This window comes from Borostomias antarcticus (genome assembly GCF_949987555.1).
Source record: "Borostomias antarcticus genome assembly, chromosome: 15".
Classification (NCBI taxonomy): Eukaryota; Metazoa; Chordata; class Actinopteri; order Stomiiformes; family Stomiidae; genus Borostomias; species Borostomias antarcticus.
This window is the reverse complement of record NC_140248.1, coordinates 21654369-21671031: the sequence shown is the minus strand read 5'-3', so window position 1 is coordinate 21671031 and position 16663 is coordinate 21654369. Positions and strand designations below refer to the sequence as shown.

Sequence of the window (16663 nt, the reverse complement as noted above, 5' to 3'; positions counted from 1 at the left end):
CAGTGATGAGCACCAGAAGGGGTGAGATACTCACCTGGATCTCATCCTCCCTAAAGGACTTCAAGACCAGACGGGCAACCGAACATCGAATTCAGCCTCTTCATCTCCACTGATGAATCCGCCCTGCTGTGTGAGGCAGAAACATGGACACCTACCACTGACCAGCAGGGCCGGACTGGGTGAATATTTGTAGTTAAATGTATATAATATTAAATGTAGCCCCAGTCAGGCCACGAGCCGAGCCGACGCGGTGAGATGGAACACCTTAAGTTTCGTTTTGTTGACGGGGGGGGGGGCATTGACGATTGACGGGAGGGGGGTGCTGCGTGACTTGTTGACGGGCTGGGGGCGGGGGTGCTGCGCGATTTGTTGACGGGGGGCAGGCCATTCACCGCGGGCCAGGCCAGTTGGCGCGCCAGGCCACCGGGAAAATTCCCAGTATTCCCGATGGCCAGTCCGCCCCTGCTGAACAGGAGAAATCGCTGGACGGGGGATATACCAGGATGCTACGTATGGCCCAGGACATCAATGTTGACCTCTTCTCTGGTCTACCACTGGTGAACACATGAACAATGTTGACCTCTACTTGTCTATCGCTGGTGAACACATGAACAATGTTGACCTCTACTTGTCTATCGCTGGTGAACACATGAACAATGTTGACCTCTACTCTGGTCTACCGCTGGTGAACACATGAACAATGTTGACCTCTACTTGTCTATCACTGGTGAACACATGAACAATGTTGACCTCTACTCTGGTCTACCGCTGGTGAACACATGAACAATGTTGACCTCTACTTGTCTATCGCTGGTGAACACATGAAGATTGTTGACCTCTACTCTGGTCTACCGCTGGTGAACACATGAACAATGTTGACCTCTACTTGTCTATCGCTGGTGAATACATGAAGATTGTTGACCTCTATGCTGGTCTACCACTGGTGAACACATGAACAATGTTGACCTCTACTCTGGTCTACCACTGGTGAACACATGAACAATGTTGACCTCTACTCTGGTCTACCACTGGTGAACACATGAACAATGTTGACCTCTACACTAGGTGGACGTGTTGAAGGAGGACTCTGGCTACAGTGCTGATGAACTCAACTCTGTCACGCTGGGCTGTGATGTGAGGACAGGTGTCATCTCCAGAAGCCCAGTTTCCCGAGTGGCCATAACTACTGGTCCAAAACCAACACCAGATCAGTTGATCCTGCATATAACAAAAGCATAGTAATTTAGTCACAATCACCAAAATGACAAATCTTTCTCTCTCTCTCTCTCTCTCAATTCAATTCAAAGTGTTTTATTGACATGGTTAGATGTCATCTTACATTGCCAAAGCATAAATATAACAACAGCATAGTAATTTAGTCACAAACAATAACCGACATTACAAATCTGTCTCTCTATCTCCCTCCCTCTCTCCCTCCCTCTCTCTCTCCCTCCCTCTCTCCCCCTCTCTCTCCCCCTCTCTCTCTCCCCCTCTCTCTCCCTCTCTCTCTCCCCCTCTCTCTCTCTCTCATCCTAATCGGCCTGATTAGTACAGAAGACGAGGCAACAGAAACCATCTGACAGTGGGTCCCTGGGAGGCGAGAGTTACCATTCCCAGATGTGGAGCCCTCACATAGTTACCCTGAAGAAAAGCTGGTGCCTTAACAAATGCATGGGAGTGTGTGTTTCAAAATGACTCCATAATTACAGACGAGTGGCCCCTTAGTGTTGAGGCTTCCCTGGCGGTAGAGAGGAAAAGAAACAAGAACGGTGTTATTGTTTCTTTGGCCAACGGAGAGAGGATTTCACCGTACCTTCACTAGATGTTTGAGGGCTCACGCTTTCCATACAACTTGGCAGAGAGAGAGAGAGAGAGAGAGAGCGGGCGGGTGGGGGGGTGGGGGTATCCAAGTGGTTCAAGATCTTCTGCGTACATGCAGGGTTCTTTTGGAGAACCGGTTAATGGAGTGTCAGTACAGTACGGGTTCTCTTTCTGAGAGGTCAACTGAGAGATGGTTTCAAGCAGTGTGACTTCATCGGAAGTTTTGATGCTAATGCTTTCCATATAACATTATGTAAGGGGGAGAGAGAGCGCGCATGCGAGGGAGAGAGAGAGAGAGAGAGAGAGAGAGAGAGAGAGAGAGAGAGAGAAAGTTGGAATCAACTGGGACAAAACATTCAGACTTGTCTTGTTACAAGTACTTTTACAGGGATTGAATTACATTTCTGTCACTCAGATAATCAGAGACCCACAGTAGCAGTGTAGGCTCTGAATGGACAGGTCACTAGATTCTGAATTGATGCACTGGTTGGAAACAAGAAAAGAGTAGCAGGCTCTGACAGTTGGTGACATGCAGTATAAAATGACATAACCTCTATTGATGATACATCTATACAGAACGACGCCATCCCCTGTCCTGTACTGTGTGTGTTGTTCTCAGACTGAGTCCATTAGGGGGCGCTGTTCACACAGTGGAGGACCCTTCCGCAGCAGACGTCACAGGCCAGCTGCTGGGGAAGGACAGGAGGTGCCCGGCTTGGTCAGGAGGGGTAGGGGGTGGATGACATCACTGAGGCCGCCACTCCCCAACCTCCATCGCGCCCGTCTGACTCACTGGGACCGCTAATGGACGAATGATAGAATACTGGCGTGTTAATGGACCATTGTTCGAATGGTGGAGTTTTATAATGGCCAGATGTTAGAATAGTGGAGTTGTAATTGCCATAGAGTGGTGGTTAATGGACGGTGACGCTTTTTTTTAAAGGGTGATGTTGTGGGTTCTAATAAAGAGGTTCCTGAGTGATCTCGAAGGCGGACATGTTGTTCTCTTCACCATTCATGGCCATTAATAATTTGTGTGTGTGTGTGTGGGGGGGGGGGGTATTTTGCCACACAGTGACACATTATACACAAGTGAGAGGTGCCATCCTGTCCTCCTCCAGGGGCAGCCAAGAGCAGTGGGCAGCCATCGGCGCCCGGGCACCAAGTCCAAGTGCTCAGTCCAGGTCCGGATCGGACTGTAGAGCATCTGTTCTTCTGCATGTTTTTCGTATTGGGTTCTTTTTGGAGGAAACCCTTGCGGACATGGGGAGAACATGCAAAGTCCATGGGGAGAACATGCAAAGTCCATGGGGAGAACATGCAAAGTCCATGGGGAGAACATGCAAAGTCCATGGGGAGAACATGCAAAGTCCATGGGGAGAACATGCAAAGTCCATGGGGAGAACATGCAAAGTCCATGGGGAAAACATGCAAAGTCCATGGGAGAACATGCAAAGTCCATGGGGAGAACATGCAAAGTCCATGGGGAGAACATGCAAAGTCCATGGGGAAAACATGCAAAGTCCATGGGGAGAACATGCAAAGTCCATGGGGAGAACATGCAAAGTCCATGGGGAGAACATGCAAAGTCCATGGGGAGAACATGCAAAGTCCACACAGAAAGGCCTGGATATCTTCACGCTGTGAGGCAACAGTACTCCGCCACCGTGTCGCAAGAGAACGATTTCAGGGTTCAGTGTCTTGCTCAATAATCCACATGGCAGTCAAGCTCTCAAAACAAAAATGACCATGTAATGAATAAGTTACTGCATAACATGTCAATACTGTATGTTATTACTAGAGTATTGTTGGTATAGTATGTTATTACAAGAGTATTGTTAGAATAGTGTGTTATTACTAGAGTATTGTTCTTTATTTGTATAGTGCATTTCATACACAGAGGCAACACAATGCGTTTTACAGAGAGCAATGGGGGGTGGGCATACGACCCACCTCTACATATTCCAGAGGGAAGAAAAAAAAACTAAACAGTTTCTCCCGGGGGTCAGAAAAGTGAGCTGTAAAAATTCTTCCCTGACCTCTCTCAACGAGACGATCAAGCAAGCTCCTGGAAAATGTTTATCTATTGGATAGGAACATTTACAGAGCAATAAACATGGGCTAAATACTTCATAGGAGAGACACAACTATCAGTACAGTATACAAATAGTTACAGATATGTTACCTACATCGTAGGCCATTATGTGTTAGCTATCACTGTAGTATCTGAAATGATATTTAAGTGAATCATATATCAAAACATAGTAAGCTCTTAGGCTAATAGAGAATGCCGCAAAGCAGAGGTGGGGAGACAGAAAGCAAAGAGCCAAGAGTCAAAAAGGGGTAGGGTTGGCTGGATTGGGACAGCTGGCGACACAGAGTGGGAAGGAGCTGGACATGAGGAAGACAGGGGACCTTTCCAGGAGCCATGGGGACCCATTTGGAGGACCTTGGCCGAGGACAGGATAGGGAGAGGGGAGGGGGTTCTCCGGGACCTGATACAGGGTGGCCTGCAGGAGACAGGGGGGCGCCCACAGGACCTGTTTAGAATATAAGAGGGAGAGACACTAGGGAGGAGGGAGACAGGGTTAGTGGCTGTACTGGACATTGACAGCAGATATGGGGGTTTCTATCAGACTCAGGGTGGTCTGCGGGTGACAGTGGGGTATCCACTGGACCTGGCTAGAAGATAGGAGGGAGAGAGAGAGGCACTAGAGAGAGGGGAGGCGGAAAATTGTTAGTAGCACGCAGAGCCATAAAAGCAACCCAGATATTAAACAGAATGTACCAGTCGCAGGGCAACCAGCATCTGTACACATCTAAATATACACACAGTGCATAACAGGATATACACCAATGTATATGAAGGATTCACAAGCAGGCTGGAGGCTGCCTTTATGCGTCTCTAGGTCCTGGCAAGTAATTGTAGGCTAGACTGAAAAGGTAAGTCTTAAGATCTCCCTTAAAAATGCAATTGTTTCAGCCCTTCTTAAGTACCCTGGCAAGGTGTTCCAGAGGTTAGGGGCATAGAATTGCTGGTATAATATGTTCTTACTATCAATCAATCAATCAATCAATCAAAGCTTTATTTGTATAGCGCATTTCATACCCAGAGGCAACACAATGCGCTTTACAGAGAACAAGGGAGGTGGGCATACGACCCGCTCTCTACATATTCCAGAGGGAAGCAAAAAAACAGTAATCACCCGGGGGCCAGATAAGTGAGCTGTAAAAATTCTTCCCTGACCCCTCTCAACAAGGCGATCGAGCAAGCTCCAGGAGTATGTTTGTCTACCGGCTAAGAACATTTATAAAGCAATACATTGCATTAAATTACATTTCAGAGTGAGAGAGGCTAAAAGCATCATAGGAGAGAGAATATTCTACGGACATGCTACATCAACCACAGCAGACACGGGGGTATCTATCGGACTTCGGGAGGTCTTCTGGTGACAGTGGGGCATCCACTGGACCTGGTTAGAAGATAGGAGGGAGAGAGAGAGGCACTAGAGAGAGGGAAGGCAGAGGGAAGGCAGAGCAGGGTTAGTAGCACATAGAGCCATACAGACCACACAGATATTGAAACAGGCAACCTGGGGCAAGCTCCTGGAATATATTTGTCTTATGGCTAAGAACATTTAAAGAACAATAAATAACATTAAATTTAATTTTCGGAGTAAGAAAGGCTAAGAGCATCAGGTCCAGGCCTAAGCCGGATGTGGACTGATGTGTGTCTGTGTGTACGTGTGTGTGTGTGTACTAAATACTACTAGGGTGTTCCAGAGGTTGGGGGCATAGAAACTAAAAGCTGCCTCTCCGTGTTTCTTGGTCCTGGCTTTTGGAACTGTTAAAAGTTCAGTGCCTGAGGATCTAAGTGGTCTGTTGGGCATGTACTTAACAAGCATGTCTGAAATATATTCTGGTGAGTGACTGTGGAGAGATTTATAGACTAGTAATAGTATTTTAAAGTCTATTCTAGAATTGACTGGTAACCAGTGTAGTGATTTTAACGCTGGTGTGATGTGTGCCCTTTGTCTAGTCTAAGTGAGGACTCGTGCTGCAGCATTCTGTATCATTTGTAGCTTAAAGATTGCTTTCTTTGGTAGGCCTGATAGTAGAGCATTGCAGTAGTCCAGCCTGCTTGTGATGAAAGCATGCATTAATCTTTCGGTTTCAGCCTGAGAGAGAAAGGGTTGCACCTTGGCAATGTTCCTTAGGTGGTAAAAGGATGTCTTTGTAATATTCTTGATGTGGTTTTCGAAATTAAGATCTGAGTCAAGTATGACACCTAGGTTTTTAGCCTGGCAATTGGTGTCAATTTCCAGAGTTTTTAAGTGTGCAGCTAGTTTCTCTCTTTCAGCTTTTTCTCCAATGATCAGTACTTCTGTTTTGTCCTGGTTTAGTTGGAGGAAATTATGTGACATCCATACATTTATATCTGTAATAAACTTGACAAGGCAGTCAACCAAGCTGTAGTTACTGGGTGTTACAGAAATATAGAGTTGGGTATCATCTGCATAGCTATGGTAGCTAATGTTGTGCCTCCAGATGACACTGCCAAGGGGCAGCATGTACAGGCTGAAGAGTAGAGGTCCTAGGATCGATCCTTGGGGCACCCCACAGGTCATAGGGATCTTTCCTGAGCTATATTCACCGAGGGCAATGAATAAATCACGACCGATTAGATAGGTCTTAAGCCAATTTAGGACTGGACCAGAGAGGCCAACCCACTTTTCCAGTCTTTCGATGAGGATTGCATAATCTATAGTATCAAAGGCTGCACTCAGGTCCAGGAGGACGAGCACAGAAAGCTCTTTGGAGTCAGCATTAATTCTGAGGCCATTTACAACTTTGACTAATGCCGTCTCTGTGCTATGGTGGGCGCGGAAGCCGGACTGGAAAAGGTCAAGGGTAGAACTTGTAGCTAGGAAATCATTAATCATTAATTTTTTCCAGAATTTTACTCAAAAAGGGAAGGTTGGAGATTGGTCTAAAATTGCTTAAAACTGAAGTGTCTAAGTTGTTTTTCTTCAGTACGGGTCTCACCAGAGCAGTTTTAAGTATTGGTGGGAAGACACCTGTAGATAGTGAGTCATTAACAATGGATAAAATGTCATAGGATACAGAGTCAATACTAGAGTATTGTTAGTATTGTATGTTATTACTAGAGTATTGTTGGTATAGTATGTTCTAACTAGAGTATTGTTAGTGTACTGTTGTATGTTATTCCTAGAGTATTGTTGGTATAGTATGCTATTACTAGAGTCTTGTTGGTATAGTATGTTACAGTATTACTAGAGTCTTGTTGGTATAGTTTGTTATTACTAGAGTCTTGTTGGTATAGTATGTTACAGTATTACTAGAGTCTTGTTGGTATAGTATGTTGCAGTATTACTAGAGTCTTGTTGGTATAGTATGTTACAGTATTACTAGAGTCTTGTTGGTATAGTATGTTGCAGTATTACTAGAGTCTTGTTGGTATAGTATGTTACAGTATTACTAGAGTCTTGTTGGTATAGTATGTTACAGTATTACTAGAGTCTTGTTGGTATAGTATGTTGCAGTATTACTAGAGTCTTGTTGGTATAGTATGTTACAGTATTACTAGAGTCTTGTTGGTATAGTATGTTAGTACTAGAGTCTTGTTGGTATAGTATGTTACAGTATTACTAGAGTCTTGTTGGTATAGTATGTTATTACTAGAGTCTTGTTGGTATAGTATGTTACAGTATTACTAGAGTCTTGTTGGTATAGTATGTTGCAGTATTACTAGAGTGTTGTTGGTATAGTATGTTACAGTATTACTAGAGTCTTGTTGGTATAGTATGTTACAGTATTACTAGAGTCTTGTTGGTATAGTATGTTGCAGTATTACTAGAGTCTTGTTGGTATAGTATGTTACAGTATTACTAGAGTCTTGTTGGTATAGTATGTTACAGTATTACTAGAGTCTTGTTGGTATAGTATGTTACAGTATTACTAGAGTCTTGTTGGTATAGTATGTAACAGTATTACTAGAGTATTGATGGTGAAGTGGAGCAGCTGTGGTTCAGGACAGAGCGGTTTGTCCAATGACGCAGGGTCGGCAGTTTGAATCCCGGCTCCTCCTGTCCACATGTCTGAAGAGGCACTGCACACCACATTGCTCCCAATGAGCAGGCTAGCACCTTGCATGGCAGCTGCCACCATTGATGTATGAATGTGTGTGTGAATGGGTGAATGAGAGGCCACTGTAAAGTGCTTTGGATACAAGTGCTACCTGTATATAAGTGATACAAGTGCTACCTGTATATAAGTGATACAAGTGCTACCTGTATATAAGTGATACAAGTGCTACCTGTATATAAGTGATACAAGTGCTACCTGTATATAAGTGATACAAGTGCTACCTGTATATAAGTGATACAAGTGCTACCTGTATATAAGTGATACAAGTGCTACCTGTATATAAGTGATACAAGTGCTACCTTTATATAAGTGCAGTCCATTTACCAATTTACCCCTTTACCATTTAGCATGTTGTTACCAGACACAGGAAGACCTGCTCAGGAATGAGTTAATAAGGAAATTAAGATCACCACCAGTCTCAAAATAGACTATTGGGCTGTCATGGTAACACTTAGTGTGTATTTGTGTGTGTGTGTGTGTGTGTGTGTGAGTGTGAGTGTTTGCATGCATGTGTACGTGTTTCCCTAGAATAACAGAATAGTTCAAAGAGGATCGTTTATTCATATATTACTGTATAACAATGGCTCATAAAACTAATAGTATTTCTAGAGTCACATCTACTGCAGAATTGTTTCTAATTCAACTGAACCTTCTTTGATGCCACAAACCATAAACATGAGTAATATCATACTGTCACTATTGGGTGAAAAACATTAACTGTAGCTCCATGTTGGTGATTTTTTTTATAGTTTTTTTGTTTAATCAATTAAAAGCTGGGACTACCCTTTAGAACCTTGAATGCCTCCCAGCTCTGGGACCAATTACTGTAAATGTATTATAAACAGCTCATAGAGAATGCGATTTTATGTTCAAAAACATAGAAACTGGAATGTTCTTTTCAACATTCTGAAAACTTGCCACTATGGAGATGTGGTTTTCACCCGACAGCGATGATACTGATAGCTGATTTTGTGTATACATAGATAGCTGATTTTGTGTATACATAGATAGCTGATTTTGTGTATACAAACATCCTGTATCTCCCCATAGGAATACACTCATTACTACTCAGCAGTGTATCCGAGCATATATGAATTCACAAGCAGCCTATTGGTAATACTGGCATAACTGTATCTATATGATAACTATATGTACTATAGTCAGGACATGTGCACGTTTGCATAGGGAACAAAGAAAAAGGACAGATCGGTTGCATGACTCAACGTTTACATTGACCTGACATGCTGTAGTTGAATTCAAAGTGCTGAGACAGAGAGAATAAGGCAGATGGTCAAATATAGATATACAGTATTGCTCTTTTAATGATGAGCATAGTGGGGAAAAGAGAGAGAGAGAGAGAGGGAGAGAGAGAGAGAGAAAGAGAGACAATTTGTTCATGCATAAGCATGTTGTGTGTGTGTGTGTATGAGAGAGAGAGGGAGGGGGGAGGAGACAATATGAGCGTGCATTTGCACTTTATGCGTGTGTGTGCATGTGTGTGTTCTGTGTGTGTGTGAGAGAGAGATCATGAGAGAGAGAGAGAGAGAGAGAGATAGTGTTTTAAGGAGAGGGGGAGAGAAGAAGACTGATAATGTCTTGTCAGAGTAAAATAAATGATGATTAGCAGACATCTTCTACTTTTGGGAAGAGGGCAGGAGTTCATAGGTGACGTCATCGCAAAAGTAGTCCTACTATATGATGGCTTGACCAGACGAGATAAGACCAGAGACTGGATTTGATCAATACATATGATATCTTCATAAAGTCCCACCTGGTAGAGTTTCATTTACCATTTAATACCATTTTTGAAAAACACACCAGGTTTGTGATTTGAAGTCAAAAAGTTCCCTGAGTCTCCAAAGATGATGTTGAATGTACGTCATGACGTATGTCGTAAATACTGTGCTGTCACAGACGGTGATGGTTCACACAGAGGTTTGGACAGACTATATCTACAGTCTCTCCTTGGTCTGGATACTGTGGACTCTTGGCAGGCAGCAGAGTTCCTCCGGTAAAAGGACGTCTCTCTCTCTCGGACTGTCCCTCCGTCTGTCCGGCTCCCAGCACCCCCTCGGTCCCTCTGTCTGTCCAGCTCCCAGAACCCCCTGTTTCTACGTTCCCCCTGACGCGTACCCTGTCGTGACCTCATCATCGAGCGACTCCTGCTGCAGGAAGCGCTCCTTCTCCTCCTCCTCCTCCGCCTCGTCTTCCGCCTCCTCCTGCTCTTTTTCCTCCACGTCGGTCTCCTCCGGCCTGTCGCCGCCCCCTTTCTTCCCTCCGTGGCGGGGTGGTTCCTCCGCCTCCTCCTCCTCCCCTCCCCCCCTCCCCGCTGCCTCCCCCTCCTCGCCCTGACACTCCCCGTCTGACTCCCCCGACTCCCCCTTCTCCTCCGTTACGGGGTAGATGTTTCCGGCTCCGCCCCCTCCCCGGTGACGTCTCTGGAACAGCCCGAACCCGGCGATCTCCTTGGGGAAGTCCTTCCTCTGGCCGGCCTTGTCCCTGGAGCTCCCGACGGAGGGCGGGGCCGAGGGCGCCAGGCCGGCCACCAGGCCGTTGAAGGCCTCGGGGGACGCCGCGGCACCGCCGCCCTGCTGGAGGATAGATGCCGTGACGCTGAAGAGGTTGAGCTTGCTCTTGGCCTGACCTCCGGAGATGGACGGGGAGACCTTGAGGGGGCGGTCAGGGTAGGCAAGGCTGGACGCCACGCCAGTGGCCCCGCCCCCTTTGGCGGCCAGCAGGCACTGCTTGCCGCCCTTCATCATGCCCATGACCTCGTAGCGGAAGCTGGAGATATCCTGCTTCAGCTCCTACAGCAGCAGGGAGAGAGCAGAGATCGTCATGGGAGCACTGGAGAGAAAGAACCAGAGAAACACAATTTGATCTAAGTCTGAGTTTTACTCAGTAGTCTACAGACAGAACCCTAAACTTTAGGGTGTGTGTCCAACAACAAGCTGTATTTTAGAACTGGTGCTGTTTTCTTGTTTTTTACAATGGGTTATGAGCTCTAGGGTTCTATAGAGACGAGGTATTTTTAGAACTATAGAGTCATGAGCTCTGGGCTTTCTTTGCAGTTGAGCTAGAGTGCCGGCTGTAGAACGCTGTTCTGATCATGACAATGGATGTTTTTTGGCAAAACTGCAGAACATTAGCCAGCTATGTTAACTTGGCTAGTTTATCTACAGTCTGCAAACTGACTTCTGACTAGTCTCCTAGAGAACCTGAGCTCTACTGACTAGACTCCTAGAGAACCTGAGCTCTACTGACTAGTCTCCTAGAGAACCTGAGCTCTACTGACTAGTCTCCTAGAGAACCTGAGCTCTACTGACTAGTCTCCTAGAGAACCTGAGCTCTACTGACTAGTCTCCTAGAGAACCTGAGCTCTACTGTCTCCAGACAGAACCTCAGCTTTACTGACTAGTCTCCTAGAGAACCTGAGCTCTACTGACTAGTCTCCTAGAGAACCTGAGCTCTACTGTCTAGTCTCCTAGAGAACCTGAGCTTTTCCTGACTAGTCTCCTAGAGAACCTGAGCTCTACTGACTAGTCTCCTAGAGAACCTGAGCTTTACTGACTAGTCTCCTAGAGAACCTGAGCTCTACTGACTAGTCTCTTAGAGAACCTGAGCTTTACTGACTAGTCTCCTAGAGAACCTGAGCTTTACTGACTAGTCTCCTAGAGAACCTGAGCTCTACTGACTAGTCTCCTAGAGAACCTGAACTTTACTGACTAGTCTCCTAGAGAACCTGAGCTCTACTGACTAGTCTCCTACAGAACCTGAACTTTACTGACTAGTCTCCTAGAGAACCTGAGCTCTACTGACTAGTCTCCTAGAGAACCTGAGCTCTACTGTCTCCAGACAGAACCTCAGCTCTACTGACTAGTCTCCTAGAGAACCTGAGCTCTACTGACTAGTCTCCTAGAGAACCTGAACTTTACTGACTAATCTCCTAGAGAACCTGAGCTTTGCTGACTAGTCTCCTAGAGAACCTGAGCTTTACTGAATAGTCTCCTAGAGAACCTGAGCTCTACTGACTAGTCTCCTAGAGAACCTGAGCTTTACTGACTAGTCTCCTAGAGAACCTGAGCTTTACTGACTAGTCTCCTAGAGAACCTGAACTTTACCGACTAGTCTCCTAGAGAACCTGAGCTCTACTGACTAGTCTCCTAGAGAACCTGAGCTCTGCTGACTAGTCTCCTAGAGAACCTGAACTTTACTGACTAGACTCCAGACAGAACCTGAACTTTACTGACTAGTCTCCAGACAGAACCTGAACTTTACTGACTAGTCTCCTAGAGAACCTGAGCTCTACTGTCTCCAGACAGAACCTCAGCTCTACTGACTAGTCTCCTAGAGAACCTGAGCTCTACTGACTCGTCTCCTAGAGAACCTGAGCTCTACTGACTAGTCTCCTAGAGAACCTGAGCTCTACTGACTAGTCTCCTAGAGAACCTGAGCTCTACTGACTAGTCTCCTAGAGAACCTGAGCTTTACTGACTAGTCTCCTAGAGAACCTGAGCTCTACTGACTAGTCTCCTAGATAACCTGAGCTCTACTGACTAGTCTCCTAGAGAACCTGAGCTCTACTGACTAGTCTCCTAGAGAACCTGAGCTCTACTGACTAGTCTCCTAGAGAACCTGAACTTTACTGACTAATCTCCTAGAGAACCTGAGCTTTGCTGACTAGTCTCCTAGAGAACCTGAGCTTTACTGAATAGTCTCCTAGAGAACCTGAGCTCTACTGACTAGTCTCCTAGAGAACCTGAGCTTTACTGACTAGTCTCCTAGAGAACCTGAGCTTTACTGACTAGTCTCCTAGAGAACCTGAACTTTACCGACTAGTCTCCTAGAGAACCTGAGCTCTACTGACTAGTCTCCTAGAGAACCTGAGCTCTGCTGACTAGTCTCCTAGAGAACCTGAACTTTACTGACTAGACTCCAGACAGAACCTGAACTTTACTGACTAGTCTCCAGACAGAACCTGAACTTTACTGACTAGTCTCCAGACAGAACCTGAACTTTACTGACTAGTCTCCAGACAGAACCTGAACTTTACTGACTAGACTCCAGACAGAACCTGAACTTTACTGACTAGACTCCAGACAGAACCTGAACTTTACTGACTAGTCTCCAGACAGAACCTCACACACTCTATCTCACCTTAAAGTTCTCCTCGGTCAGACCCTCCTCTGTCTTCACATCTCGGATCATGGCGGCTACATACCGTTTCACCAGGTTCCTAAGCACCTCCTGCAAAAACAAACAACAACAACCACAACAACAACAAAAACAACAACATAAAGGCCTTTCTGCAGGTTTAACAAACCTGAGTCTGTGTTTAGTTGAATTACCCTGAGATGGGAAACCCTGAGTTTTGGGTTCCAGAAAAGTGGATCCCAGCTGATCCGAGTTAATGCAATCAACCCTGAGTAGTTCAATCAACCCTGAGTAGCTCAATCAACCCTGAGTATCTCAATGAACCCTGAGTAGTTCAATGAACCCTGAGTAGCTCAATCAACCCTGAGTAGTTCAATCAACCCTGAGTAGTTCAATCAACCCTGAGTAGCTCAATCAACCCTGAGTAGTTCAATCAACCCTGAGTAGTTCAATCAACCCTGAGTAGCTCAATCAACCCTGAGTATCTCAATCAACCCTGAGTAGCTCAATCAACCCTGAGTAGCTCAATCAACCCTGAGTAGCTCAATCAACCCTGAGTAGTTCAATCAACCCTGAGTAGCTCAATCAACCCTGAGTAGCTCAATCAACCCTGAGTAGTTCAATCAACCCTGAGTAGCTCAATCAACCCTGAGTAGTTCAATCAACCCTGAGTAGCTCAATCAACCCTGAGTAGCTCAATCAACCCTGAGTAGTTCAATCAACCCTGAGTAGCTCAATCAACCCTGAGTAGCTCAATCAACCCTGAGTATCTTAATCAACCCTGAGTAGCTCAATCAACCCTGAGTAGTTCAATCAACCCTGAGTAGCTCAATCAACCCTGAGTAGCTCAATCAACCCTGAGTATCTCAATCAACCCTGAGTAGCTCAATCAACCCTGAGTAGTTCAATCAACCCTGAGTATCTCAATCAACCCTGAGTAGTTCAATCAACCCTGAGTAGCTCAATCAACCCTGAGTAGCTCAATCAACCCTGAGTAGTTCAATCAACCCTGAGTAGTTCAATCAACCCTGAGTAGCTCAATCAACCCTGAGTATCTCAATCAACCCTGAGTAGCTCAATCAACCCTGAGTAGCTCAATCAACCCTGAGTAGCCCAATCAACCCTGAGTAGTTCAATCAACCCTGAGTAGCTCAATCAACCCTGAGTAGCTCAATCAACCCTGAGTAGTTCAATCAACCCTGAGTAGCTCAATCAACCCTGAGTAGTTCAATCAACCCTGAGTAGCTCAATCAACCCTGAGTAGCTCAATCAACCCTGAGTAGTTCAATCAACCCTGAGTAGCTCAATCAACCCTGAGTAGTTCAATCAACCCTGAGTAGTTCAATCAACCCTGAGTAGTTCAATCAACCCTGAGTAGCTCAATCAACCCTGAGTAGCTCAATCAACCCTGAGTAGTTCAATCAACCCTGAGTATCTTAATCAACCCTGAGTAGCTCAATCAACCCTGAGTAGTTCAATCAACCCTGAGTAGCTCAATCAACCCTGAGTATCTCAATCAACCCTGAGTAGCTCAATCAACCCTGAGTAGCTCAATCAACCCTGAGTAGCTCAATCAACCCTGAGTAGCTCAATCAACCCTTAGTAGCTCAATCAACCCTGAGTGCTGGTAGTTTACTTGGGGCAGCAGATTAGAAACGCATGTTAAAATACTATTAGGCTATTGGCAGGAAATAAAGACCAAATGTAATGTGAATGATTTGTCTCCATTTGACTGAGTGGGGTGATGGAATTTGACTGGTGGGTGTGATGGTAGCTTAAAAGATAAAGATTAATGATGGCACATCTAATCGAGGTCTCCAAATTCTGTCCTGTCAGACTATGTGAAATAATTTTGCATCAACATTGATCTGGTAAATAAGGAAACGTGCGACAGCTGCTTCAAACTCAACACAAGATTAGATTAAAATCAAATGTATTGCCATTGCACAATAGCCTACAAGTAGCTTAATGGGTCAAGGAAATACAGTTACAGTACAACAAGATGCAGTAAGCCTAGGCATTGTGATAAGTGATTTATGAAATGCATATCTATCCAATGGCATATTCCTTTGCATCTACATTAAACTAAAATATTCCAACAAAGCATTTTTGTATGAATATTTGTGAAGATATTGGGTTTCTTTCCCATGTTTTTTTCCGGTACCAGCCGCCATGTTGCACATCCCTACTGGGTTTGTTAAATCAGACCCCCAGCGAGCCGGGCTGGTTCACAGACCGAATTACCATGGGAACTGACCCAGAGTTCACTTTCTGGAACGGGTTTGAGTTGCCGGTCTTTCTGGAACGGAAAGCCGTTCCCCTCATCTCAGGGTTAGCAAATTAAACCCGCTTTTCTTTGCCCCTCCCGAACAGAGCACCATAGCAATGTCAGATGACAAACACATTTCCCCTCTCAAGGGGTAGCGCAGCAGGCAGGAAAACGCTCCCAACGGCAATAACCGCTCGTACAATCAAAAGGAGCTGCATTTCAAACAGAAAAAAAACTAATGGGATCTCTTCAGAGTGATAGAGCAAGTGGCAAAAAAAGCCCCCCGCCTCCCCATCTAGCCTCCACCCCCCACCCCCTCCATTAACAGCGGGAGTTTGGGATATATGCTCGCAAAATGAGCTCCATCACCGGGGCGTGCCACTCGGGGCTGAGGTAATGAAAGGGAGACTTGAGGCTCTGTCTGTCTGGAGCACACAGGCGCTTCATTACCTGGTACTGGTGATTGATCCTCACGTTCTCTGCTGCTCGCCACTGTAGGGAGGGGAGAGAGGGGGGAGGATGGAGAGGGAGGGGGGGAGGAAGGGAGGGGGGGCGGGGAGAGGGGAGAGAGGGGGGAGGATGGAGAGGGAGGGGGGGAGGGGCGGGGAGAGGGGGGGGAGAGGGGGAAGGATGGAGAGGGAGGGGGGGAGGAAGAGAGGGGGGGCGGGGAGAGGGGAGAGAGGGGGGAGGATGGAGAGGGAGGGGGGGAGGAAGGGAGGGGGAGGGGAGAGAGGGGGGAGAATGGAGAGGGAGGGGGGGAGGAAGGGAGGGGGAGGGGAGAGAGGGGGGAGAATGGAGAGGGAGGGGGGGAGGAAGGGAGGGGGGGGAGGGGAGAGAGGGGGAAGGATGGAGAGGGAGGGGGGGAGGAAGGGAGGGGGGGCGGGGAGAGGGGAGAGAGGGGGGAGGATGGAGAGGGAGGGGGGGGGGAGGGAGGGGGGCGGGGAGAGGGGAGAGAGGGGGGAGGATGGAGAGGGAGGGGGGGAGGAAGGGAGGGGGGAGAGGAGAGGACCGAGAAAGGGAGAAAGAGAGAGAGAGAGAGAGAGAGAGAGGAGAAAGACAAAGAGAGAGAGAAGGATGGAGAGGGGGAGAGGGAGAAGGATGAAGAGGGAGGGGGGGACCGAGAAAGGGAGAAAGAGAGAGAGAGAGAGGAGAAAGACAGAGAAAGAGAGAGAGAAGGATGGAGAGGGGGAGAGGGAGAAGGGGGGAGTGATAGACGTAGGGAGAGGGGGGGGGGGTAGTGCCACAGAGAAA

General features: G+C 46.5%; 1 protein-coding gene across 1 annotated transcript in view; it reads right to left on the bottom strand.

Annotated features, from left to right (window-relative positions):
• LOC311318944 (short transient receptor potential channel 4-like) overlaps positions 1–16663 on the bottom strand; it is a gene marked incomplete at both ends in the record, with an annotated part of 48953 nt that overhangs the window by 2930 nt on the left and 29360 nt on the right. The window contains 3 exons of the mRNA XM_084450379.1: positions 10343–10796; positions 13147–13236; positions 15863–15904. Of these exons, the coding sequence (XP_084306505.1) occupies positions 10343–10796; positions 13147–13236; positions 15863–15904 (586 nt within the window). The remainder of the gene's footprint in view (positions 1–10342; positions 10797–13146; positions 13237–15862; positions 15905–16663) is intronic.